Source organism: Girardinichthys multiradiatus, chromosome 9 (assembly GCF_021462225.1).
Source record: "Girardinichthys multiradiatus isolate DD_20200921_A chromosome 9, DD_fGirMul_XY1, whole genome shotgun sequence".
Taxonomy (NCBI): Eukaryota; Metazoa; Chordata; class Actinopteri; order Cyprinodontiformes; family Goodeidae; genus Girardinichthys; species Girardinichthys multiradiatus.
In genome coordinates, this window is record NC_061802.1 from 39274620 (window position 1) to 39295299 (window position 20680).

A 20680-nucleotide genomic window follows, 5' to 3' on the forward strand; every position below is an offset into this window, starting at 1 on the left:
AAGGAAGAAGTTGAAATGATGAGAAAGAAAATGGGAAAAGTAAGGCCTGTGGGGGTGTCTGTGTACTTTTGCGTTAATTCATTATTCTATTTTTGGATGTGAAATCAAATTCTGTATAGTGCCAGTTTGGTTTTCTGATTCGTACGCCTTAAAGAAAAAAAAAAAAAGGCTTTATTGTGCTTTAAAAAATCCGTGTATGGTTCATGGGGTTTTCCTTTTCAAAATAATACAAGAAAAAACGAATAATGAGCCGTTTTTTAAGCTTTTTTCTTTTAAAATTAAATTAGAAAAACGACAATTCTAAAAATCACAAGGGCTGTGATTTTCTAATTTAAATGGTTAAAAGAAAGACATGTTTTACATTATGTTTGTTGACAATTTAGGCCATTTTGGTGGAGCCAGCTAGCGATGGCTTCACTCGAAATAATGTGGGGTTAATGGTTAGGTTAGTGGACAACAGACTGGTGAGGAGAATCTGCTGAGGACATATTATATCCAGGGATTCGCACAAGTTCTGTAATCAATGCAGGGTTCAAGTCCAGCCATTGCCACCTACCTTAATGTGCATGCGCAAACCGATCATACGTCACAAGTTGCTTACCTGAAAGCCCTCACCGGGACTCCCTACCTGTGGAAGTTTCACTTCGTCGAAGGTTACAGTAAGTCTTATTTATTTTATGTCGTATTTTCCTTAAGTTTTTATATTCTTGTTTACATGACAGTGAGCTTGTAGCATATTGTAAATGACTTTAGCTTTGACGTCTATCTTTATTATGATGTAAACCACAAACTGTTTAGCGTCAACCACGTGAATCACGACAAACACGGTCTATTTTGGGCTTATAATTATACTACATTTCTATATTTTTGAGTATTGATGATCTGTATCTGTCACTTTATCATTTCAGGTGCAGCGCCTATGCGGTGGGGCCCATTTCGACTGTGCCAGATATAATAGTACATAGTGTCACACAGGGATAACCTGTATTTGTATATGTCCATTTAATTTATTTGCGATAAAAGCTGATCTCAAACGTTTTCATTCTTTAATTCTTCAAGGATTTCCTGATGATTCATAAGAATCAGACAACCAAACTGACACCCTTCGGTGCTTCGGGATTGTAAATAATTTGACATATTTAGAATTAAACATTTGGAGGACTCATTTGTCCTAAAGCTTTAAACTCCTGGTTGTTGTCTTCAAGTGTTGCTTCAGTGTTTTCAAACAATGTTTTTTTGTGAAGTACACCGGCCCCCCTTGCAGCAACACAACGGGGAAGCTGTTCTCAGGCTTGCAAGATTCCCACTTTTCCCTCCAAATGTAATGACGGTTATTATGACCAAACACTTTCATTTTAGTTTCAGACCACAGTACATATTTGCAATGATTTAGTTATTTGTGCATGAGTGTTATTTGTAACAGAGGCGTGCACAGATAGACGCTAGGTGGTGCTAGAGCATCTGCCGTTTTATCCTTTGGAGAAAAAAAGTGCCCCCCTGAATTTTTTTTTTACAGTGTATAGTGTGGGGCCCAACGTAACATTTCTGAATTTAAAGGCCTATAATACCAGTGCCCCACGTTTTGAAATCCCCCCCCCCTTCGCCAACACACATACGTGTCCCGCTTCGTGTGTCTCTCAACGGAGACGGGCTGCGTGCAGACAAATGAGCTGGTTAACATTACAATTCATATACTAAAATATCTTTAATAAAGTTCAGTAAATGTGGGGCATGTAGGCTAAGTTGTATTTTCTACTTCTGTGTGTGTAAAAATGATGATGTGATCAGAATATTTTATTTTCTAAATAGCAGACATCTTATCAGTTCTCAGGACTTGTAATCTCATTCATTTTTATTCTCTAAGAATAACCTCTGTCATAAATCACACTGGCTACATGCAGAAGTATAGATGATTCTTCTTATGATCATATTCTCTGATGTTGGTTTCATTTTGACTATAAAAGATTTTATAACTCATTTTCTGGGTATAGTTGATTTACGCTGTAGAATGGTCACTGGTTACTAAAGATAACTCATTTAGTGTGACCTACCTGGTATATTTGGCAGTGTAACCTGCTTTGCTACAACATAAGGTTATTTGGTGCAGAAGACATTTTGTGATAAAAGTACAGAATGATATAGTCAAGACAAACACGTTGTGCTCAGTGTGTAAAAAGAAAAACATGAAGGATAACGTAAGTTTCAAATTTGACTCAGGAAGTTCAGGTTGTGAATCAGTCATCTAACTTTAAATCAGTCTATGATCATTTTGTTGCCTTATTAATCTTAAGAATTTTGTCAAATGCATTCTTGTTTTTTTCCTGGGTGGTTATTTCTCTTCAACCCACAGGACAGTTTGTTTTGGGGGTGCTTAGTAATACATATAAATTATGTTCATGTTGTGCCTGTAATAAATCTCACAATACAAAGGCAACCGGCAGGTCCATGTGCCGCACAAGGTGCCCTTTTTTTTCACTTGAGCACCTGCCCCCCGAAATCTCTGCATGCCCCTGATTTGTAAACTAATCTGGATTTTATGTTGCCTTTGGAGTCCTGGCTTATTTCTCAGAGTGGCCTTTCAGTCCATTTCGGCAAAGGAATGGTTTTACTGTGAATGACTCTCACCAGATTCAACCAGCATCTTTGCAAGGTCTATCGCTTTTGTTCTGGGGTAGAACTGCACATTTCACACAGAAAGAAGCATGTTCCTCTCTGGGACAAAGAACTTGTCTCCTTCCACATTCCCATTGTGTTTATACTTTTGCATAACGAAACCTGGCACTCAAACATCTGGAAATTGTACCGAAGAATGAACCAGACTTGGGAAAGCTTTAATGTATTTATTTGTACAGATATTTACGCATAATACAATTAAAGGCCACAGTTAAGATTCACTTAAAAATGATCAATAGACTCAACAGAAAAAAAAAATCTATTGAGGTAAAAGGTGTGTTTTGCCTATTTTGCCTTGAAGAATCACAGACTCTTCAAGCAGAGCCATTAGTGCAGGAGGTTTTGAGCAGCTTCTTCCAGAGCCCCATCCCAGTGTTTAAAATACTTAATTTAGCCTATATCCTTTGCTCCAAACAGCAGTGTCACTTTATGCAGAGAGCCACACCTTTCAAGATTGCCTCCCTGGAAAATAATGCATATCAAGCAGACTGTTTAGAAGACAATTTCATGCAGAACGTTTAGGCAGATTATTTGATTAAATTAGGCTAAGCTGACCAACCTGACACAGGGGATGTATGACAGACTGTACCTGCAAACAAAACATAGTTCCTGTAACAAAAGCTCTCGGATTTCACACGGAAACCAATCAGATGTAAAGATGGAGATTAAGAGCTCACCAAGAAAAGGACAAGATCTGCAAAATGCAAAATAATAAAGCAAGTCCAAAGTTCTTCCACTGAAAGAAAAACAAAACGAGTTAGTAGCTACAGCAGATACCAGTACCACTATTTATGAGTAAAGTTGGGATTGATCATGCAGTTTTAGTCTGAAGCTTACATGCACTCAATGGGCATGAATGTCCATAATTTAGCACTTTTAGCAGGAGTAACAGTTTGTTCAAACTGGGTTTTTTTTTTTTTTCTGGAGAGAATGATAATACTAAAAAAAAAAAAACAGGAATTGGGTACACAAGTTTAACGCAATTGTAGATTTTTCTCCATCCACACGGGGTCACATAATCCATAGAGGTTAAAATATATACGGTAAATACATTCACCTAAATCTTTCTATTAGTGGTCCTGAAGGTTGTAGAATGCCTTTTGACGTAATAAAACCAAGCTTAATAGCTTAGTTGTCATGACTGAATGTAGCTGATGGTTCACCTTTGTCGGCACAAAGAGTATTTGTTTCACACCACTAACTGGACAGATAGGTACCCATAACAATCAAGTAAAGATCACAAGTAAAGATCTGACAAGAATCATAGATTCACCAAAATTAAGTGTCTTGACTGAAATTAGAGCCTGTCCACATTAACAAGACAGAGGCATTCTCGGAAAACACATTAAGCTCAGACAAGACATCCTTCAGATTGTTTCCTCAAGAAAGGTATGTCTGAAGGATACAATGCACGGCTTCCAAGTTGAAGAACACTTCCTCAATTGTCAAGCATGTAGGGTTGTTTATCTGCGGGTTTGCTGTGATGAAAAGCAAAAAGTGGATAGAATAGTGAAGAACGAGCTCGCTCAAAATTCATCACTCTCTCCTGAAATCAAGAGATATATACATTACTGGTTGTCTAGATCTGTATGAGCCTGTGTGGTTTAGAGAAAATCATAAAAAAATAAATTGTGCACCCACTTATTATTTAAAAAGCTCATCGCATTCAGATTTTGTGTGAAAAATTCCATCCTGAAAAAAATGGGTGGTTTAAATGAATAATTCAAAGCCCAAAGTAAATGGTATTCCTCCCCGTGTTGAATGTATGTAAACGTTGGACAGGAGCTGTATTTGCAGTTTACTTACCCAGAAAGCTGCACACAGAGTTAAAACAAGGCAGGTCTGGAGAAAAACAATGATAATAATGACAATAAGTCCATATCTTTCTGGTTTTTGTTCATTAAGAGTTTTTACGTGTTATTGCCTAAAATACAGAAATAATTGATGCATTTTTTTTAGTTGTCATGTTTTGTGAAAAATTTTAGTGCACATGGACAGTCTGTAGTGGACACAGTAAAAACAATAAAATGACAGTTGCTTCTAGTCCATAATAACACTTGTGTGCTTCTTTAAAAGTTTACCTTTTTCATATCTAATTGCAACTGGCCTTAAAATAAAATATTCATTTTTTTTAATTAAAGATCTGATGAGTAGAAAGTACAAATATCACATTTCAAAATAAAGTTCAATCTAATTTGTATTTGTTTTATTTTGGGTCAAGAAGAAAATCATATATCATTTGATTAATAAACAGCTCACATTAAAACAAATTAGTTCAGAGGTCAGCAACATGCATCTCCAGAATCACAAGGGGCTCTTAATAACTTTAGCCAATAAAATAAAAAACTGAGCAATGCTTTTAATTATAAAAGTGAAAAAAAAGAAAAAAAAACTAGTTTTAGCTATTTTTCCAGGCAATACTTGCATAACATTTTCAAAGCAGAATGAAAACAAAAGTGCATATCATTAGGAAGGAAACTTCCTGTTTTTTTATTTCATTTTCAATAAATATGGAACAGTTCATTGAAGAAAATGTATCAATTTCTTGTTTGTAAATTTTTTTCTTTATTCTAAAACCTTAAAATAGAAACTGAATATTTGTTCTTTATTTATAACAATGCACGTTATCAATTAGGGCCATTTACCATTTTTAAGATGTAAACTAATTATATTACCAGATGGGAGCAAATATGTTTCATTGTGTTGGATTGTGCTAAACCCTTGATTAGTCAGTCTGAGTTTTGCCCTGAGGTTTTAAACTTTACTACATGGGTCATACTGTATATAAATCTGTACACTCTTACTAGCATGAGAGTGGTGGCCAGTGCTCTTGTTTTATCACACATCCTCTTCAGCTGCTTCACCGGGCCCATCAGAAACATTGTGCTGTTGGACAAAATGACGAAAAACAATACATATAAATAATAGTTTTAAATTCTGGGTCCAATTAGACACACAGCCTGTTTCATACTGTTCAAATAAGTGAAGGTCAGCAAGAAAATTAAATCATCACCAGGGCTCTTTTTAGTTCTACATTTCTGATTCTTACCTGCAAAGAGCACAAATGTTTCCAAATGTGTAGAAGACAATGAAGAGAGTGAGACCAACCTTGGGCAAGAACAGCATGCACACTCCCTGTAAGACACACATGGCAGACGTTGGTGTAATCCATGTAAAAATACTAAGTTATACCTGTGCGTTTAAGCTGCACTAAAAGGCAAGACATAATGAGTGACAAATGCCACAACGTATTAGATAAGTCATTAAATAAATGTTTATGTGCTAGAATTAAAATTAAAAAAATGTAATTATTGTTTAAATGTGACAATATTTAAATATAAAATTAAGGTTTATTTATAAAAAAATTTAAGTTATGGTTAAACCTATATTTAAATATTTTAGTCTTGAATTGTTTCATGTTCCCATGCTGTAACCCATTGTGAAATACATCATCCAGACCCTAACATTTGTTTAGTTAAGCTGCACAAAACTTCAATAATGTTAACAAGAGGAGAGGTAGATCATTTTTATCATATTTTATCATAGCATATTTTATTTATGATATGTTGAATAAAGTTTTCTTAACTAATGCATTTCTAATTAATTAGGGACACATTTAAGTAATAGTTTTTGTCTTCACTAAATAGTGGCACAGCTGTTTGCTCTCCACAGCCCAAAGGTTGAAGTGAAATGAATTAGATCTTCCACATTCCTGTAAGCCAGTATAACCAGTAAGGCCACATATGCTCTGCTTTAAACTTCCTTAAAGAGCAGCGACACAATCAGCAAAGAAATTGGGTTATAATTACCACAACTGTACACGCAGCTCCCACAACGAAACAGGCGATGAATCCTTTTATGCGTGTTCCCCAGCCTAACGTGGAGGCTTCATTCACAGACTGCAACAAAAACAGTCAAGATCATTATTAGATGTTCAAGCAGAAATCATTGTTATAATAGAGAAAGCTGCAAATCTCCATTTTTACCTGTAATATGTTGCGGTCCTCCCGTCGCGACTCTTCGCCGCTTAGGACCGATTTTAATTGATCCATTACCGAAGATCCTTCAAGTGTAAAAGACCAAAAGAAGTCTCCTAGTTTCCCGGACAGAAAGAAACTTTGCCGGGTTTCCTCAGTACAGAATACGGTCACTGCAACCGGAGGAACCTTGTCAGAGCTTCGCCTGGACAGGTCTGTGATTTATGTCAGTCACACCTGGGAGCAGCGGCAGAGAGGTCTCACTCTGATGTTTTTTTCAACAGCATTCATATGGAATGTGAGCAAGCAGTGGCGGATCTAGGAATTTTCTGAGTAAAGGGCCATCAAGGGGCCATATTTGTTTGTAAAGTTGCACAGTGAAAAATTTAGAGCAATGTTTTCTGTTATTTAGCCAATCAGGAGAGAAGAAAATGGGGGTTAATTCTTCAAAGTCAGATTTTCACAATATTATTCATACATTTATAAATGTCACTGTTCCAAACTTAATTTTTAATTAGCAAGTTAAATAAAAGCTAAATGTTTAGCTCCAAATAAAAAAAATTGTTACCAAGGTAAATATTTAGCTCCAAACTAAATAGACTGCTCAAAAAAATAAAGGGAACACTCAAATAACTCATCCTAGATCTGAATGAATGAAATATTCCCATTGAATACTTTGTTCTGTACAAAGTTGAATGTGCTGACAACAAAATCACACAAAAATCATCAATGGAAATCAAATTTATTAACCAATGGAGGCCTGGATTTGGAGTCACACACAAAATTAAAGTGGAAAAACACACTACAGGCTGATCCAACTTTGATATAATGTCCTTAAAACAAGTCAAAATGAGGTTCAGTATTGTGTGTGGCCTCCATGTGCCTGTAGGACCTCCCTACAACGCCTGGGCATGCTCCTGATGAGACGAAGGATGGTCTCCTGAGGGATCTCCTCCCAGACCTGGACTAAAGCATCCACCAACTCCTGGACAGTCTGTGGTGCAACGTGACGTTGGTGGATGGAGTGAGAGATGAGGTCCCAGATGCGCTCAATCGGATTCAGGTCTGCGGAACGGGCGGGCCAGTCCATAGCTTCAATGTCTTCATCTTGCAGGAACTGCTGACACACTCCAGCCACATGAGGTCTAGCATTGTCCTGCATTAGGAGGAACCCAGGGCCAACCGCACCAGCATATGGTCTCACAAGGGGTCTGAGGATCTCATCTCTGTACCTAATAGCAGTCAGGCTACTTCTGGAGGTCATTTTGCAGGGCTCTGGCAGTGCTCCTCCTGTTCCTCCTTGCACAAAGGCAGAGGTAGCGGTCCCGCTGCTGGGTTGTTGCCCTCCTACGGCCTCCTCCACGTCTCCTGGTGTACTGGCCTGTCTCCTGGTAGCGCCTCCAGGCTCTGGACACTACGCTGACAGACACAGCAAACCTTCTTGCCACAGCTCGCATTGATGTACCATCCTGGATGAGCTGCACTACCTGAACCACTTGTGTTGGTCGTAGAGTCCGTCTCATGCTACCACGAGTGTGAAAGCACCACAAACATTCAAAAGTGACCAAAACATCAGCCAGAAAGCATCGGTACTGAGAAGTGGTCTGTGGTCCCCACCTGCAGAACCACTCCTTTATTGAGTGTGTCTTGCTAATCACCAAAGATTTCCCCCTGTTGTCTATTTCATTTACACAACAGCTGTGAAATTGATTGTCAATCAGTGTTGCTACCTATGTGGACAGTTTGATTTCACAGAGGTTTGATTTACTTGGAGTTATATTGTGTTGTTCAAGTGTTCCATTTATTTATTTTTTTAGCAGTGTATTTAGGTCTTAGCTAAATGTTTAGTTTGCAAATTAATTATTTAGTGTGTAAACAAAAATGTAGCTTGCTAACTAAATATCTAGTATTGAGCTAAATATTTAGCTTGCTAAGTATTCCGTTTGCTAATTAAATATTTAGTTTGAGACAGTGACATTTATAAAAGTATGAATAACATGGTGAAAATATGACTTTGAAAAATTAACCCCCATTTTTTTCTTACAACAGGCTAAATACCTGAAAATATTGCTGTCAATATTTTTACTGTGTAACTTTACAAACGGCACCCCATATATTATTCATAAAGGGGCCAAATATTTTTCCATCATCCTTGCACACAATCCCCAGTTTTGGTAAGGTGCATACATTTTACCAATCACTAGTTTTTAAAACCTTTTTAATTTTTCACAAATACTGTCAGTTCAAAACATTTCTCTTATATACACATAGTTCCATGTAGGTAACTACTGTACATTTTGCTCTTCTAAAACAGCATTATTCTTTGGTTGTGTCTTAAATTCATTTGTGTCTAATGCCTTTGTTGGGATGTTCAACACCCCAAGATGACTCAAACACTCATCTGTCGTTGTTCGTATATGAATTGTAATCAAACGTAGGGCTGAATAGCTGGTGCTCACATAAAGAACTGCTCACTGGTATCACAATAGCTTCTTTCTCACTGAAAGCCCCAGGATCTAAAGCCCCAGGATGTGTTTGACTTGGGGAAAAGGAATCCTGGGGATTTGAGTGCCTTATGTTTTTACTACTTAGAAAAGCCACAGACCAGTTATTTAAATCAGTCTAATCACGTAGTTGTGAAGAAAACTGCAATACACCTTCAGTCCAGCAGATGACATTACTCCTTCACTCAGTTTAGAAGACTCAACTAATAATAATCAATATTTTTGTTTTGTTTCAATTGATAATAGATGATGAGCAGCTTTAGAGTTCTGCAGTTGATTAATTCCTTCCATTATTCATTAAGTTGTACAGGATACATAAGCAGGAAAACTTTAAATGCTTATTTTACATTTCAGTTTTTACCAACCTGCATCTGGCCAGAGCTACTGCTTAACAACTGCATGATTCATTTATATTCTATTAATCTATTATATTAATAACTACTAAACGCTGATTAACACCCTTATTTTCTTTCATTACCATCAGGTAAACTCACATCAGATAACTACAGAAAAATATTTCTAGTAGAAATTTATTTATCAGAATAAAAAAACTGATAATCAGTCCAGAAGTACAGTGAACTGATTCCTTGACTGTCTAATCATAAGAAAATATTTATATAAAGTAGAATTGCGTAGACAGTGGAGTAGATAGTAGCACTGAGGGTGAAGAGGATCAAAGATCTTCTGGCAAACTGCATCCAAACCTGAAACTGTTGTCTCTCCTCCTGCGAAGTGGTCTGAATGAAACCATAAAAAATGGAAAATATTAAGTTAGGTTTACATGAAAAGACAATCTTAGGGACATGTGTAGTTTTTATGTACAATGAAACCTTAAAGTGCTCTGTTCATTGGTACTCCATTAAAATATTTTCCTTACCAAACCATCTATAATTAATTCCTTATTAAATAAAATTAGAAAAACATCCCGTTAAAAATATTACATCTGAAATTCTGGTACTTGCAGTTATATACCACATACCTACTAAACACTATATATTATCTTTCAGCCACCAATAACAGGTAATGGGGAATCCCAGAGAGGGGGATCGAGTGAGTATTTTCCTGCCTGATTGTTTGTTGATACACAAATGTGATTTAATTTCCGTCAGACAGGTTTTTTGCTCACACAGAGGATGACTGTATTTTTTTTCTTTTATTTTATTATTCAGTTTCCTCCTCTTTTTATTCATTGTTTTTTATTATTGTTATTTTTTTAATTTTTTATGTTTCCTTTAAACAGCGTCAATCACACATGAAACACGTTTTATGATCGAAAGGGTAGAATTGTGAGAGAAAAATTTTAATTGCTTTTGTCCTTCTAGGGTGACGATCCGTCTGACCTGAAAATGGCTTCCACCTTCCTTTCTGCTCCCTCCTGTTGGTCATCCCCACTGTATTTACAAGCTAAAGGGGTAATGTTTATCACAGAGGAGTCGAGATGTCTGCGTGAAAGTTAGGTTGATTCTAACCTCTGCTCTTCCTAGCGGGGTGTCAGGCCACATGGGGTTTTTGCTAAGCTGATATAAGGAAGTGTCGACCTTTGTCTCACCATATTGGTCTCAGCTCTCCTCAGTAATACGTCTGATGCTGAAAAACCTCCCTTATAAGGCTAAATTAATAAAACTAATTGAATGGTTATCATTGTTCTCTTTCTTTAGAAAATACTATTTTTCTTCAACATACTTCCATTTAGATCTGCTATGTAAACAGGCTTTTATGTTTGCTTTGGCTCTGCCAGAGGAAGGCTGTGGTTGCTGGTCTGGTGCAGCCATTTTGTGCAAACTCATCATAACAACATTGTAGGCTTTGCCAACAGCAGCATTTTTACGGCATTAGGTGTCAAAATTTTAATGTGTGTTTGAAAAAACACTGACTTGAAAAAGGAGCGTTACAAAGACAAATACACACATTGTTCGTTGATTGTTTGATTGTTGTTTTCCACAGAAATTGAGAAAGGATCACATTAAGAGGGGTAAAGCATTCATACTTTAGTTCAGCTTTGAGGTCAGTTAGATATAATAAAAATTAATAATGGAGTTATAAGCATCACTGTACAATTTAACTAAGATTTTAGAACATTGTTTTATTAGTTAGGTTCTGCTTGTTTCTGTCTACCAGGAGACATGTAAAGAAAATTCTTTTAAAATGGCTTTATCTGCCCTTTTTTCTGGGGGGAAGGCGAATAAAGGGAAAAAAATAAATGTACAGTACACACCAAAAGTTTGGACATACCTTCTCATTCAAAGAGTTGTCTTTATTTTCATGACTATGAATATTGTAGCTTCACACTGAAGGCATCAAAACTATGAATTAACACATGTGTAATTATATACTGAACAAAAAAGTGTGAAACAGCTGAAAATATGTCTTATATTCTAGATTCTTCAAAGTAGCCACCTTTTGCTTTGATTACTGCTCCACACACTCTTGGTATTCTGTTGATGAGCTTCAAGAGGTCGTCACCTGAAATGGTTTTCCAACAGTCTTGAAGGAGTTCCCAGAGATGCTTAGCACTTGTTGGCCCTTTTGCCTTCACTCTGCGGTCCAGCTCACCCCAAACCATCTCGATTGGGTTCAGGTCCGGTGACTGTGGAGCCCAGGTCATCTGGTGCAGCACCCCATCACTCTCCTTCTTGGTCAAATAGCCCTTACACAGCCTGGAGGTGTGTTTGGGGTCATTGTCCTGTTGAAAAATAAATGATGGTCCAACTAAACGCAAACCGGATGGAATAACATGCCGCTGCAAGATGCTGTGGTAGCCATGCTGGTTCAGTATGCCTTCAATTTTGAAGAAATCCCCAACAGTGTCACCAGCAAAGCACCCCCACACCATCCACAAACCTAATAAATTTAAGAGTCAATTTGAACAACAATACCCGGTGATACTCTATTACACTATTTTGACTTCAGAGCACTATGTTGCAAAGCATATGAAAACAGTCTGTTTTTTTTCTATTCTTCTCCTACTATAGATTTTAAATACTTTTCTCAGTTTAACCTTTTTTCTAATGTGAAGCTTTTGATGGCAGCATTAATGATTATGTCAAGATTGGTTGTCTATTTATTATCTCTAAACTAAATTACTGCAATTCTTTATAAGTTGTGCTAATATGGTAATTGCGCAATATGCTAATATCATGGCTGTTGCTCATTGAAAATGCACAGCCAAAGTCTTACATACCCAGTGTATGAAACCTATGTACCTTATCCTGTCAATAACAGATAAGATAAGTGACCAGAATGGGAGCAAATTTTAAAATCTTTGCTAATTTTACTTTTGTTACACGTATGCAGACTTATTCTTGATTGTTTAAGGCTCAAGATTTCATCCAGAGCACTACTGAAAGGCACACAGGTGTACAATGTAAGAATAGAAGACAAGTTATAAATGAATGCTTATTATTAAAAACGCTCCAAAGTCTTGAACTTGCATATCTTTGCTTTGCTTGTGCTGTCAGTGATCAAAATAAAAATGCAATGTTTGTATTTTGTGAAAGGTTAGTTTATTTATGCATTACAGATGTTGCACATATTAGACACAAAGGCCACAATCATTGGGATTTACTTAAAATAATTCAATAGACTCAGTAAAAATCCCGTTAATTATAAAACTGTGAAAAGCATAAATTAAAGACACAAGATTATTAACCCTAAAAGTTATGGACTTTCTAAACTAGCACACAGTTAGAGGGAAACCCATCAAAACAAAATTTGAACCTCGACCCGAAAACACATGGGTCATTATATCTTCATGAGAAAGAACATCTTCAGCATCTTCCTGGAAGGTTAAACACATAAGTCAGATATGCAGGTAACACAGTAATACTGTAGAGCTATGAATATTATTTGAATAAGTGCTTCTACAATGACCATTATAAAGGACTTTAGGTGATGCACAGTTGTAAATAAGTGTTGAAAGAAACTAAGGAGTCATCATCATTAGGTTCTGCTTTGAAGTTCACTCACCCAGAGAGCTGCATAGGGAGTCAAAAAAGGCAGGCCTGGAAAAAAAGTTTAATCAAAGACTACCTTTGTCTCAGTTTTTGTCCAAATTGTCTGTTCCAACCATTCTCATACTTTCTCTATGTTTATATTTTATGTACTTCTGTCAGTTTAAATTAAGGTTTAAGTTCTGAGTCTAACTCTTCCCAGATGTCTTAAGTTTCCCTTGTTTCAGGCTTTCACCTCCTGGTCCTCATACGCTCTCAGCTCATCTGTTTCCATTTGCCAATTAGCTCTCCCAGTATAGGCCATTTGTGCGCTCAATCTCCACTTAGAAACTGGAACGTGTGAGTTCCAAGATGGAAAATTCAACTACAAGCTTCCTTAAAGACTGATTTAAAGACCTTAAAGACTTGGAAAAAGTAAGATAATTTTTACCAAGCCCAACCTTGAAATCCAACATTGCTGCTGCACATTTAGAACATAATGAGATAAGCAGCGATTAACTATTTGCAAGTTGTAACATGACATTGGTAGCATGGAACTGTACAACAAATATTTTTAAACATATTTCTTTAGTATTTAAATGCTTAAAGTAGAGAAACATTATAATTGGCTTGCTTGATGCTGGTTTGCTTGTTAGTCTGATCACTGAGCACAACAAATACTGTATGCTGGGATGCACTTTCCTAAAAAGTTATAACTTGGGTCTGGGAATGATGTCACACCCAACTTAATGAGTTTGAGTTGAAAGTCAGCTAAGCAGTGGAATTTGCTAATTGTACCTTGTGTAAAGGCTACAATTAGCAACAAAAGCCAATAATAATGTATTTCTCAGCATTTATGCAGACAAACACGATGAATGATGTTCACAAAACATGTGGCATGGAGTAAGACACAGAGTCAGAAGTGCACATTACTGGATGTATCACATATTTGATATTTGGCAGCCATATTGGATTTTTGAACTTAAGGATGATTGCCAGGTTGTTTATTTCATGTGATGTTACGTGAGCATATTTTGTTTTGCCTTTGGACTTCTTAATAACTTATCTAGTTAAAAAAAGGTGAAATTACATCAATTTCAAAACTTCTTGTGTCTATGTGCCTACTTCTTTCATGTTGGTTAGAGCCCAAAAAATTGTGCAGTATGGATTATTTTGTTGTTGCTCTTTGTGTAATTTTTCATATATGAGGAACCTGGGTAGATACAGTATATAACAAACAAATATTTGGAATTCAATAAAAGCATACTGTACTTCATTTCTGTACTCTCACAAGCATGGTAAGGGTGGCCAGTGCTCTTGAAATGTCACACATCCTCTTCAGCTGCTTAACTGGCCCCACTAGACACATTGTGGTATTAGACAAAAAAATATACAATGCATGAAGTGGATGCTATAAAGAAGTATACAATAAAACAAAACTATTAGCAAGTTTTTTGGTATTCTTTCTTTCTTTTTTGGCTTGATCAGAATTTTTTTCTCTATATTTTTGTTTGAATCTTACCTGCAAAGAGCAAAAATGTTTCCAAAAGCATAGAGGCCAATGAAGAGATCAGTTCCAAAGTAGGGCAGAAAGCTCACATATACTCCCTGAAAGATACACAAGACAGCGTACATATATTGTAGTTTTTATACTGTGCTGAAGCAGTATTTTAAAGCGGGACAAGTTGTAGTGGGTAATATTAGTAAATGGGTTTCAAATAAAGTGTTAGGGTTAGTTATTTAGTACCACATCTTCCACATTCCTCTGAACCAGAATAACAAGCTGGGACATCACCTGCACATAAAAAGGGGAAAAGTAGCAATCTCATTATAATTCATCACCTACCAGAACTATGGATGCAACTCCCACCACGTCTCAGCAGATAAATCCCGTCATCAGTCTACCCCAGTTTACAGTTGAGGAATGCTTCAGTTTCGGTGACTTAAAAAAGATGGTGACTAAATGGTTAATCGACAACCCTGCTGGGCTAACAGTTTCCATAATAAAAATTGCGTTTTTTTTACCTGGAAAACTTTTCTGTTTTCCTTTTGGTCCTTCTTTCGATGCTTAATTGACTGAAGCATTACTGGATCCTTAAAGAGTCGAGTAAAAGGAAGAATAAAAGTTGTTTCTTGAGGGAGAGAAACGTTGCAGGGCTCCTGTAGTTCTGGGTGGATGGAGTGAAACTGAGTCAGTCAGAGGAGCTGCCATTATATCACCAGGCCAGGTGTGCGTTTTTATTTAAATCACATCTGGGCAGAGCAGGAAAGAGGTCTCACTCTAATATAATTTCTATATATTTTGTGTACATGCATTTAAATCATTTTGATCAGTGTTAGTGTTGGAAAGCTGATAAACACAGACAAGTGTAAAATAAGACACAAGTGAACCAAGTAAGTTTGACAGCGACTTCCTTCTCACAAGGGAAATATCCTTGCACCAGCCTTTTATGTACAACTCACATTCCTACAAGCAAAAAGCGGGAATCGGTTCAGCCAATTCTTACAGAGATTTCAACCTAAAAGAGTAATCATTCCCATATATGGTATAAGCTGTCCAGGGAGTGATCCACTCCAGACCGCATTTATTATTGGTTAGTTTAATATCACATCCATGTATACACTTCCAAAAAGCTTTATGCATATACTTCATTAAAACATTAAACTATTGTTAAGTTAAATGATTTCTCCTCCAAAATGTCATCATAATCCTGCTTCTTCTCCAGAAGTTCCAGACTGTGATCAGAGGTTTTCTTGAGATCTCCAACAAGGAACAAGCCTGAGGTGCCACGAAGGGCAAAAACACTCAGGCGCAGAAGTGCAGGTGAGCCGCCCTCATATAGTCCTCTGAACTGATGAGTCAATGAAGATCACCTGTCACACCTTCGGTCCTCCAGCTCCGCGGCCCCTAGAGGTGGAAAAAGAAAGCAGCAGGCACGGAGACAACCAGACTGACACTACCTCCCCTTCAACGCCCGCCATCCGGCGGCCCCGATGGACCGGCCTGGAAAGCCCAGAAGTCCAGGATGAGAGTGGGATCCCGAATGAATGAACCAGGAACCCAGGAGCGCTCCTCCGAGCCGCAACCTGCCCAGTCGATAAGGTACTGCCATCCCCTGCCTCTCCGACGGGAGGCTACAATCCGGCGAATCAAGAAGGCGGGAGGGCCTTGGACATCCCGGGCGGGAGGAGGGGGCTCGGCCGGAGGGCAGAGCGTGCTAGATTAGACGGGTTTAATCTGAGAGACATGAAAAACAGGGTGGATATGGAGACTGGCAGGCAAACGAAGGCAAACAGAGGCAGGGTTGATGAGAGACTGAATAGTGTACGGGCCGATGAACCTGGGAGACAGTTTTTTGGATAGGGACTTGAGTGGAACGTCCCGTGTGGACAACCAAACCTGCTGACCCGGGCGGTAGGCAGGAGCGGGGACGCATCGTCTGTCCGCATAGGGCTTGTTCTGGGCTGCGGTCTGATGGAGAGCCTTGGAGGCAGCGGACCAGATGCGCTTACTTCTCTGGATATGCTGCTGGACTGACATCGCTGCAGTCTTCTTCTCATCAGACGGGAAAAGGGGTGGCTGATACACCAGCGAGACCTTGAATGGAGAGAAACCAGTAGCAGCCGACACGTGAGAGTTGTGTGAGTATTCGACCCAAGGGAGGTAGGTGCTCCATTCGGTGGGATTGGATGAGGTCACACAGCAGAGTGCAGCCTCTAGCTCCTGGTTGAGCCTCTCTACTTGACCTTTGGTCTGTGGGTGGTGACCGGACATCAGCGAAACCTTAGCTCCCAGGATGGTGCAGAACTCCTTTCAGACTCGGGCGGTGAATTGGGGGCTGCGGTCGGATAGAACATCTTGGGGAATACCATGGAGCCGGAACACATGCTTAACCAGGAGCTTGGCAGTCTGAAGGGCTGAGGGCAACTTCCTGAGAGGAACGAGATGACATGCTTTAGATAACCTGTCTATAATAGTCATAATTGTGGTCATACCCTGAGTGGTAGGGAGGCCGGGGATGAAATCCACAGTGATGTGGGACCAAGGTCGGTGAGGAATACTGAGTGGTTGTAGGAGACCCACAGGCGGACGATTAGAAGTCTTATTTCGGGCACAGTCTGAACAGGCAGAGACGTAGTCCTTAACATCCTTGTGCAGCGTGGGCCACCAGAAACATCTGGTAATCAAGGCGATAGTCCAACTGGCTCCTGGATGGACGGCAAACTTTGAAGTGTGAAACCATGTTATAAGCCGGGACTGTACTGCAGCAGGGACGAACATGCGGTTAGGTGGCCCCGATCCAGGACCCGGGTCAGCGAGGATAGCCTGTCGCACACAGTCCTCAATCTCCCAGGTAACGCCCCCTATGGTGCAGCAGAGTGGCAGTACGGGCACAGCCAGCTTCTCTCAATCATCTGAATTGAATTGTCGGGACAGGGCATCAGGCTTGGTATTCTTGGTTCCAGGTCTATAAGACATCAACAGATTAAAGTGGGAAAAGAAAAGTGACCAACGTGACTGACGGGGATTTAACCGCTTAGCGGCTTGGATGTATGACAGGGTTAGAGTTAGCTAGCACCGGCTGCTCGGCGCCCTCCAGCCAGTGCCGCCACTCCTCCAAAGCCAGCTTAATGGCCAACAACTCCCTGTCTCCGACATCATAATTTCTCTCCACCGTCGACAGACAGCGAGAGAAAAAGGTGCAGGGGTGAAGCTTCTCATCACAGCCATGGCGCTGAGACAGTACCGCACCTACTCCAGAGTCTGGTGCGTCGACCTCCAAAACGAACTGCTTGGCTGAATCCGGGTGGACCAGCACAGGAGCCTGGGTGAACTTAAAGTGGAGAAGGCGGCCTCAGCCTCCGGAGTCCAGGTGAAGGGAACTTTTGTGGACGTCAAGGCGGTCAGAGGGCTGGCCGTGCGGCTGTAGTCCTGAATAAACCTCCTGTAGAAGTTGGCAAATCCTAAAAAGCATTGCAGTTGTTTTCGAGTGGTAGGTGTAGGCAAGTCTTCCACAGCCCTGACCTTGTCTGGATCAGCACGAACCTGTCCACCCTCGAGGATGTAGCCCAAGAAGCTGATGGATGACCGATGAAACTCGCACTTCTCAACTTTGACATATAGTTGGTTCTCCAACAGCCGTTGCAAGACCAGACGGACATGTTGGCGGTGTTCAGCTGTGTGTCTTGTCTTCTTTTTGGAGCCTCTTTTTGCATATCTTCCAAAATTCTGAGTTATGGATTTGGTCAGCTGGTCTCTCAATGCAATTGATCAAATTTTCTCGACGAGAAGGCAGGGTGGGGGGGGAACCCTCTTGTCCAGACGGGACGTTTTTCTCCGAATACACAATGGGCTCCTGGCAGAAGTGGAGGATTGTGTGTTTGTCGATATTGTCAGTTGAGGATGTTGAAGATGTGTATATAATTGGAGGTTTGATATCAGGATTTCTGCTTTTTGGAGTCAGCGGTTACCTGGCATATTGAGAAATTCGGAAAATGTCAGCAGCTGTTCTGGCAATTGTAAGGCTGCCTGTCATGTGTGATGGGATCTTCAGAGCGATCAAAACTCAGACTGAGATGTTACGTGAGCTGAATTGCAGACTGGATATGATCCTTACACAGGCAGGTTGCGGTTCCTGGACTCAGGGGTGAAATGGGATAAATCTTGGAGAAAGTTGTTCGCTCGGATCTGGCGAAAGACCAGGAATTTGGCTGTTTGGATTTGCCTTTGAGAAGCACCAGCGAGACCCTCAAGGCTGACGGAAAATTAAGAGTCAGCCTAACCCAAATAATTGTTGTTTTTCTGAATCTGGCTCCCCTGCAAGGCCTTGATGGCTGGCTATCTTCAACTTCTCCTGGAAGTTATGTAAACATGACGCTCTGCTCCCTCTGCCCCCTCCCTTCCCTGAGGACATCTGTGGGCCTACTCAGAATGGCCGGTTGATGAACATTCCAATGTACCATCAAGGACAATGGTCTCTGTGACAGTGCTTCATGGACTTACTTGCACACACTCACTTGCACACACACACATGCTCAAGATAAACATATGCACCCCCTCACACCACCTTCACCGATCCCAGCATGATGTTGTTTTGCATACGTGTTGTTTCTTTGTGCTGAGGTTTTTTGCAATCTCAAACTGTATCCTGCTAAGGATAAAGTGTGAAATATGATTTTTTTCCCTCTACTTACCTTATGTGGTCTCTTTTCTCATCTAGCAAGGGCAGCACCTGTGAGTGGGCAGCAAAGCCTCGGTGACCCGTCCCCCCCTTGTCTTGTGTCATGATGTCTATTTGGATGGGTTGTACTGGAATTCTAAATACCCCTCGGGGATCAATAAAGTATCTTTGAATTGAATTTGAATTTAATTCTGCAAGAGTCTTAGGGTGTATTCACACCAGGAAAGTCCTTTGGTCCGCTTGTTTGGTCCGGACCAAAAGCGAACTTTATTTTTTTCATTTGGTGCGGTTTGTTTTCACATTGTATGTTTTGCAAGTGAACTATTACTTGTAAACAAAGCCACGCGGGTGACGATCATTATTCCCATTGGACAGAAATGACAGGGGCGGGACAGAGCACAGACCCGGAAATTGAGGAAAACAGCTGTAGACGTGCTGCGTGCAGCATCTCTGTTCTGCATATTTGTGCCGTTATTACAGCTGCAATATTATTTTGAGAGTGAAGAGCAGCTCATTCAACAGACTTGAGACGTTCCATTTATAATTCTTTAAGACCGTCGGAGAATGCGTGCTGAACGGCGACGTTCTCTACGTGCCTTGTCCCACAACAAGCCAGTAGCGTTGCTAAGCAACACACAGCTTATCAGGTATGATTACCTTACAACACACACCTTTGCTACCGGCTACGGTGGCTTTTTATGTCCAAAGAGACATATGCTTTTTGTAGTTGGTTCGGATCGGGGCCGGTTTGTATTCAGACCATAATCGAACCGCACCAGAGTCCGTTTGGAAGCGGACCGAGACCACCTCAAAAAGTGAGTCTCTGTCCGGTTGTTTGGTCCAGACCAGGGTTCGCTTGAGTGTATTCACACCTGCACAAAAGGGGACAAAGGGGGGAAACGAACTCTGGTCCGTTTAAAGCGGACCAAAAGTGGCAAGGGTGAATACACCTTTAGAATAGATCAGGATGTCATCTAAATAAACAAAAACAAACAAATGCAGGAAGTCCCGTAAAACGTCATTGATGAGGGCCTGAAAAATGGCAGGAGCATTGCATAGTCCAAAAGGCCTGACAAGATACTCAAAATGTCCCACCGGGGTCTTGAATGCCGTCTTCCACTCATCCCTCTGGCGGATCCGAACTAAATGATAGGCATTTCTAAGGTCTAGTTTTGAGAAGATAGTGGCCCCATGTTCAAAAGCAGATGAAAGTAGCGGTAAAGGGTACTTGTTTTTAACAGTGATAGTATTTAGCCCCCTTTAATCTATACAAGGACGTAGCCAACAATGAAAAACCCCGCCCCGAGGGGAGACGAGGATGGCCAGATAATGCGTGGTGCAAGGGATTCGGCTATATAATTCTCCATTGTCTCTCCTTCTGGCCGTGAGATTTTATATAACCGGCTAGTAGGTAA

General features: G+C 39.9%; 1 protein-coding gene across 1 annotated transcript; it reads right to left on the reverse strand.

Moving 5' to 3' along the window:
• Positions 1–2825: 2825 nt before the first annotated feature.
• Positions 2826–6887, reverse strand: sft2d2a (SFT2 domain containing 2a). The gene is made up of 8 exons (XM_047375818.1): positions 6660–6887; positions 6483–6572; positions 5723–5808; positions 5478–5559; positions 4480–4515; positions 3351–3409; positions 3233–3262; positions 2826–3135 (listed from the first exon to the last, which is right to left on the reverse strand). Exons 1-8 carry the CDS (start codon positions 6723–6725, stop codon positions 3096–3098), a joined length of 489 nt encoding a protein of 162 aa, XP_047231774.1. The 5' UTR covers positions 6726–6887; the 3' UTR covers positions 2826–3095.
• Between the last annotated feature and the right edge of the window lie 13793 nt (positions 6888–20680).

What these genes read in the sequence shown, in the direction of transcription:
- sft2d2a (XM_047375818.1), bottom strand. Translation starts at nt 6,725, where the DNA reads ATGGATCAATTAAAATCGGTCCTAAGCGGCGAAGAGTCGCGACGGGAG. An exon ending in CAGATCTTGTCCTTTTCTTG is followed by an intron (nt 3,263 to 3,350) that starts GTGAGCTCTTAA and finishes TTTTGTTTGCAG; the next exon opens with GTACAGTCTGTCATACATCC. An exon ending in TCATACATCCCCTGTGTCAG is followed by an intron (nt 3,136 to 3,232) that starts GTTGGTCAGCTT and finishes ATTATTTTCCAG; the next exon opens with GGAGGCAATCTTGAAAGGTG.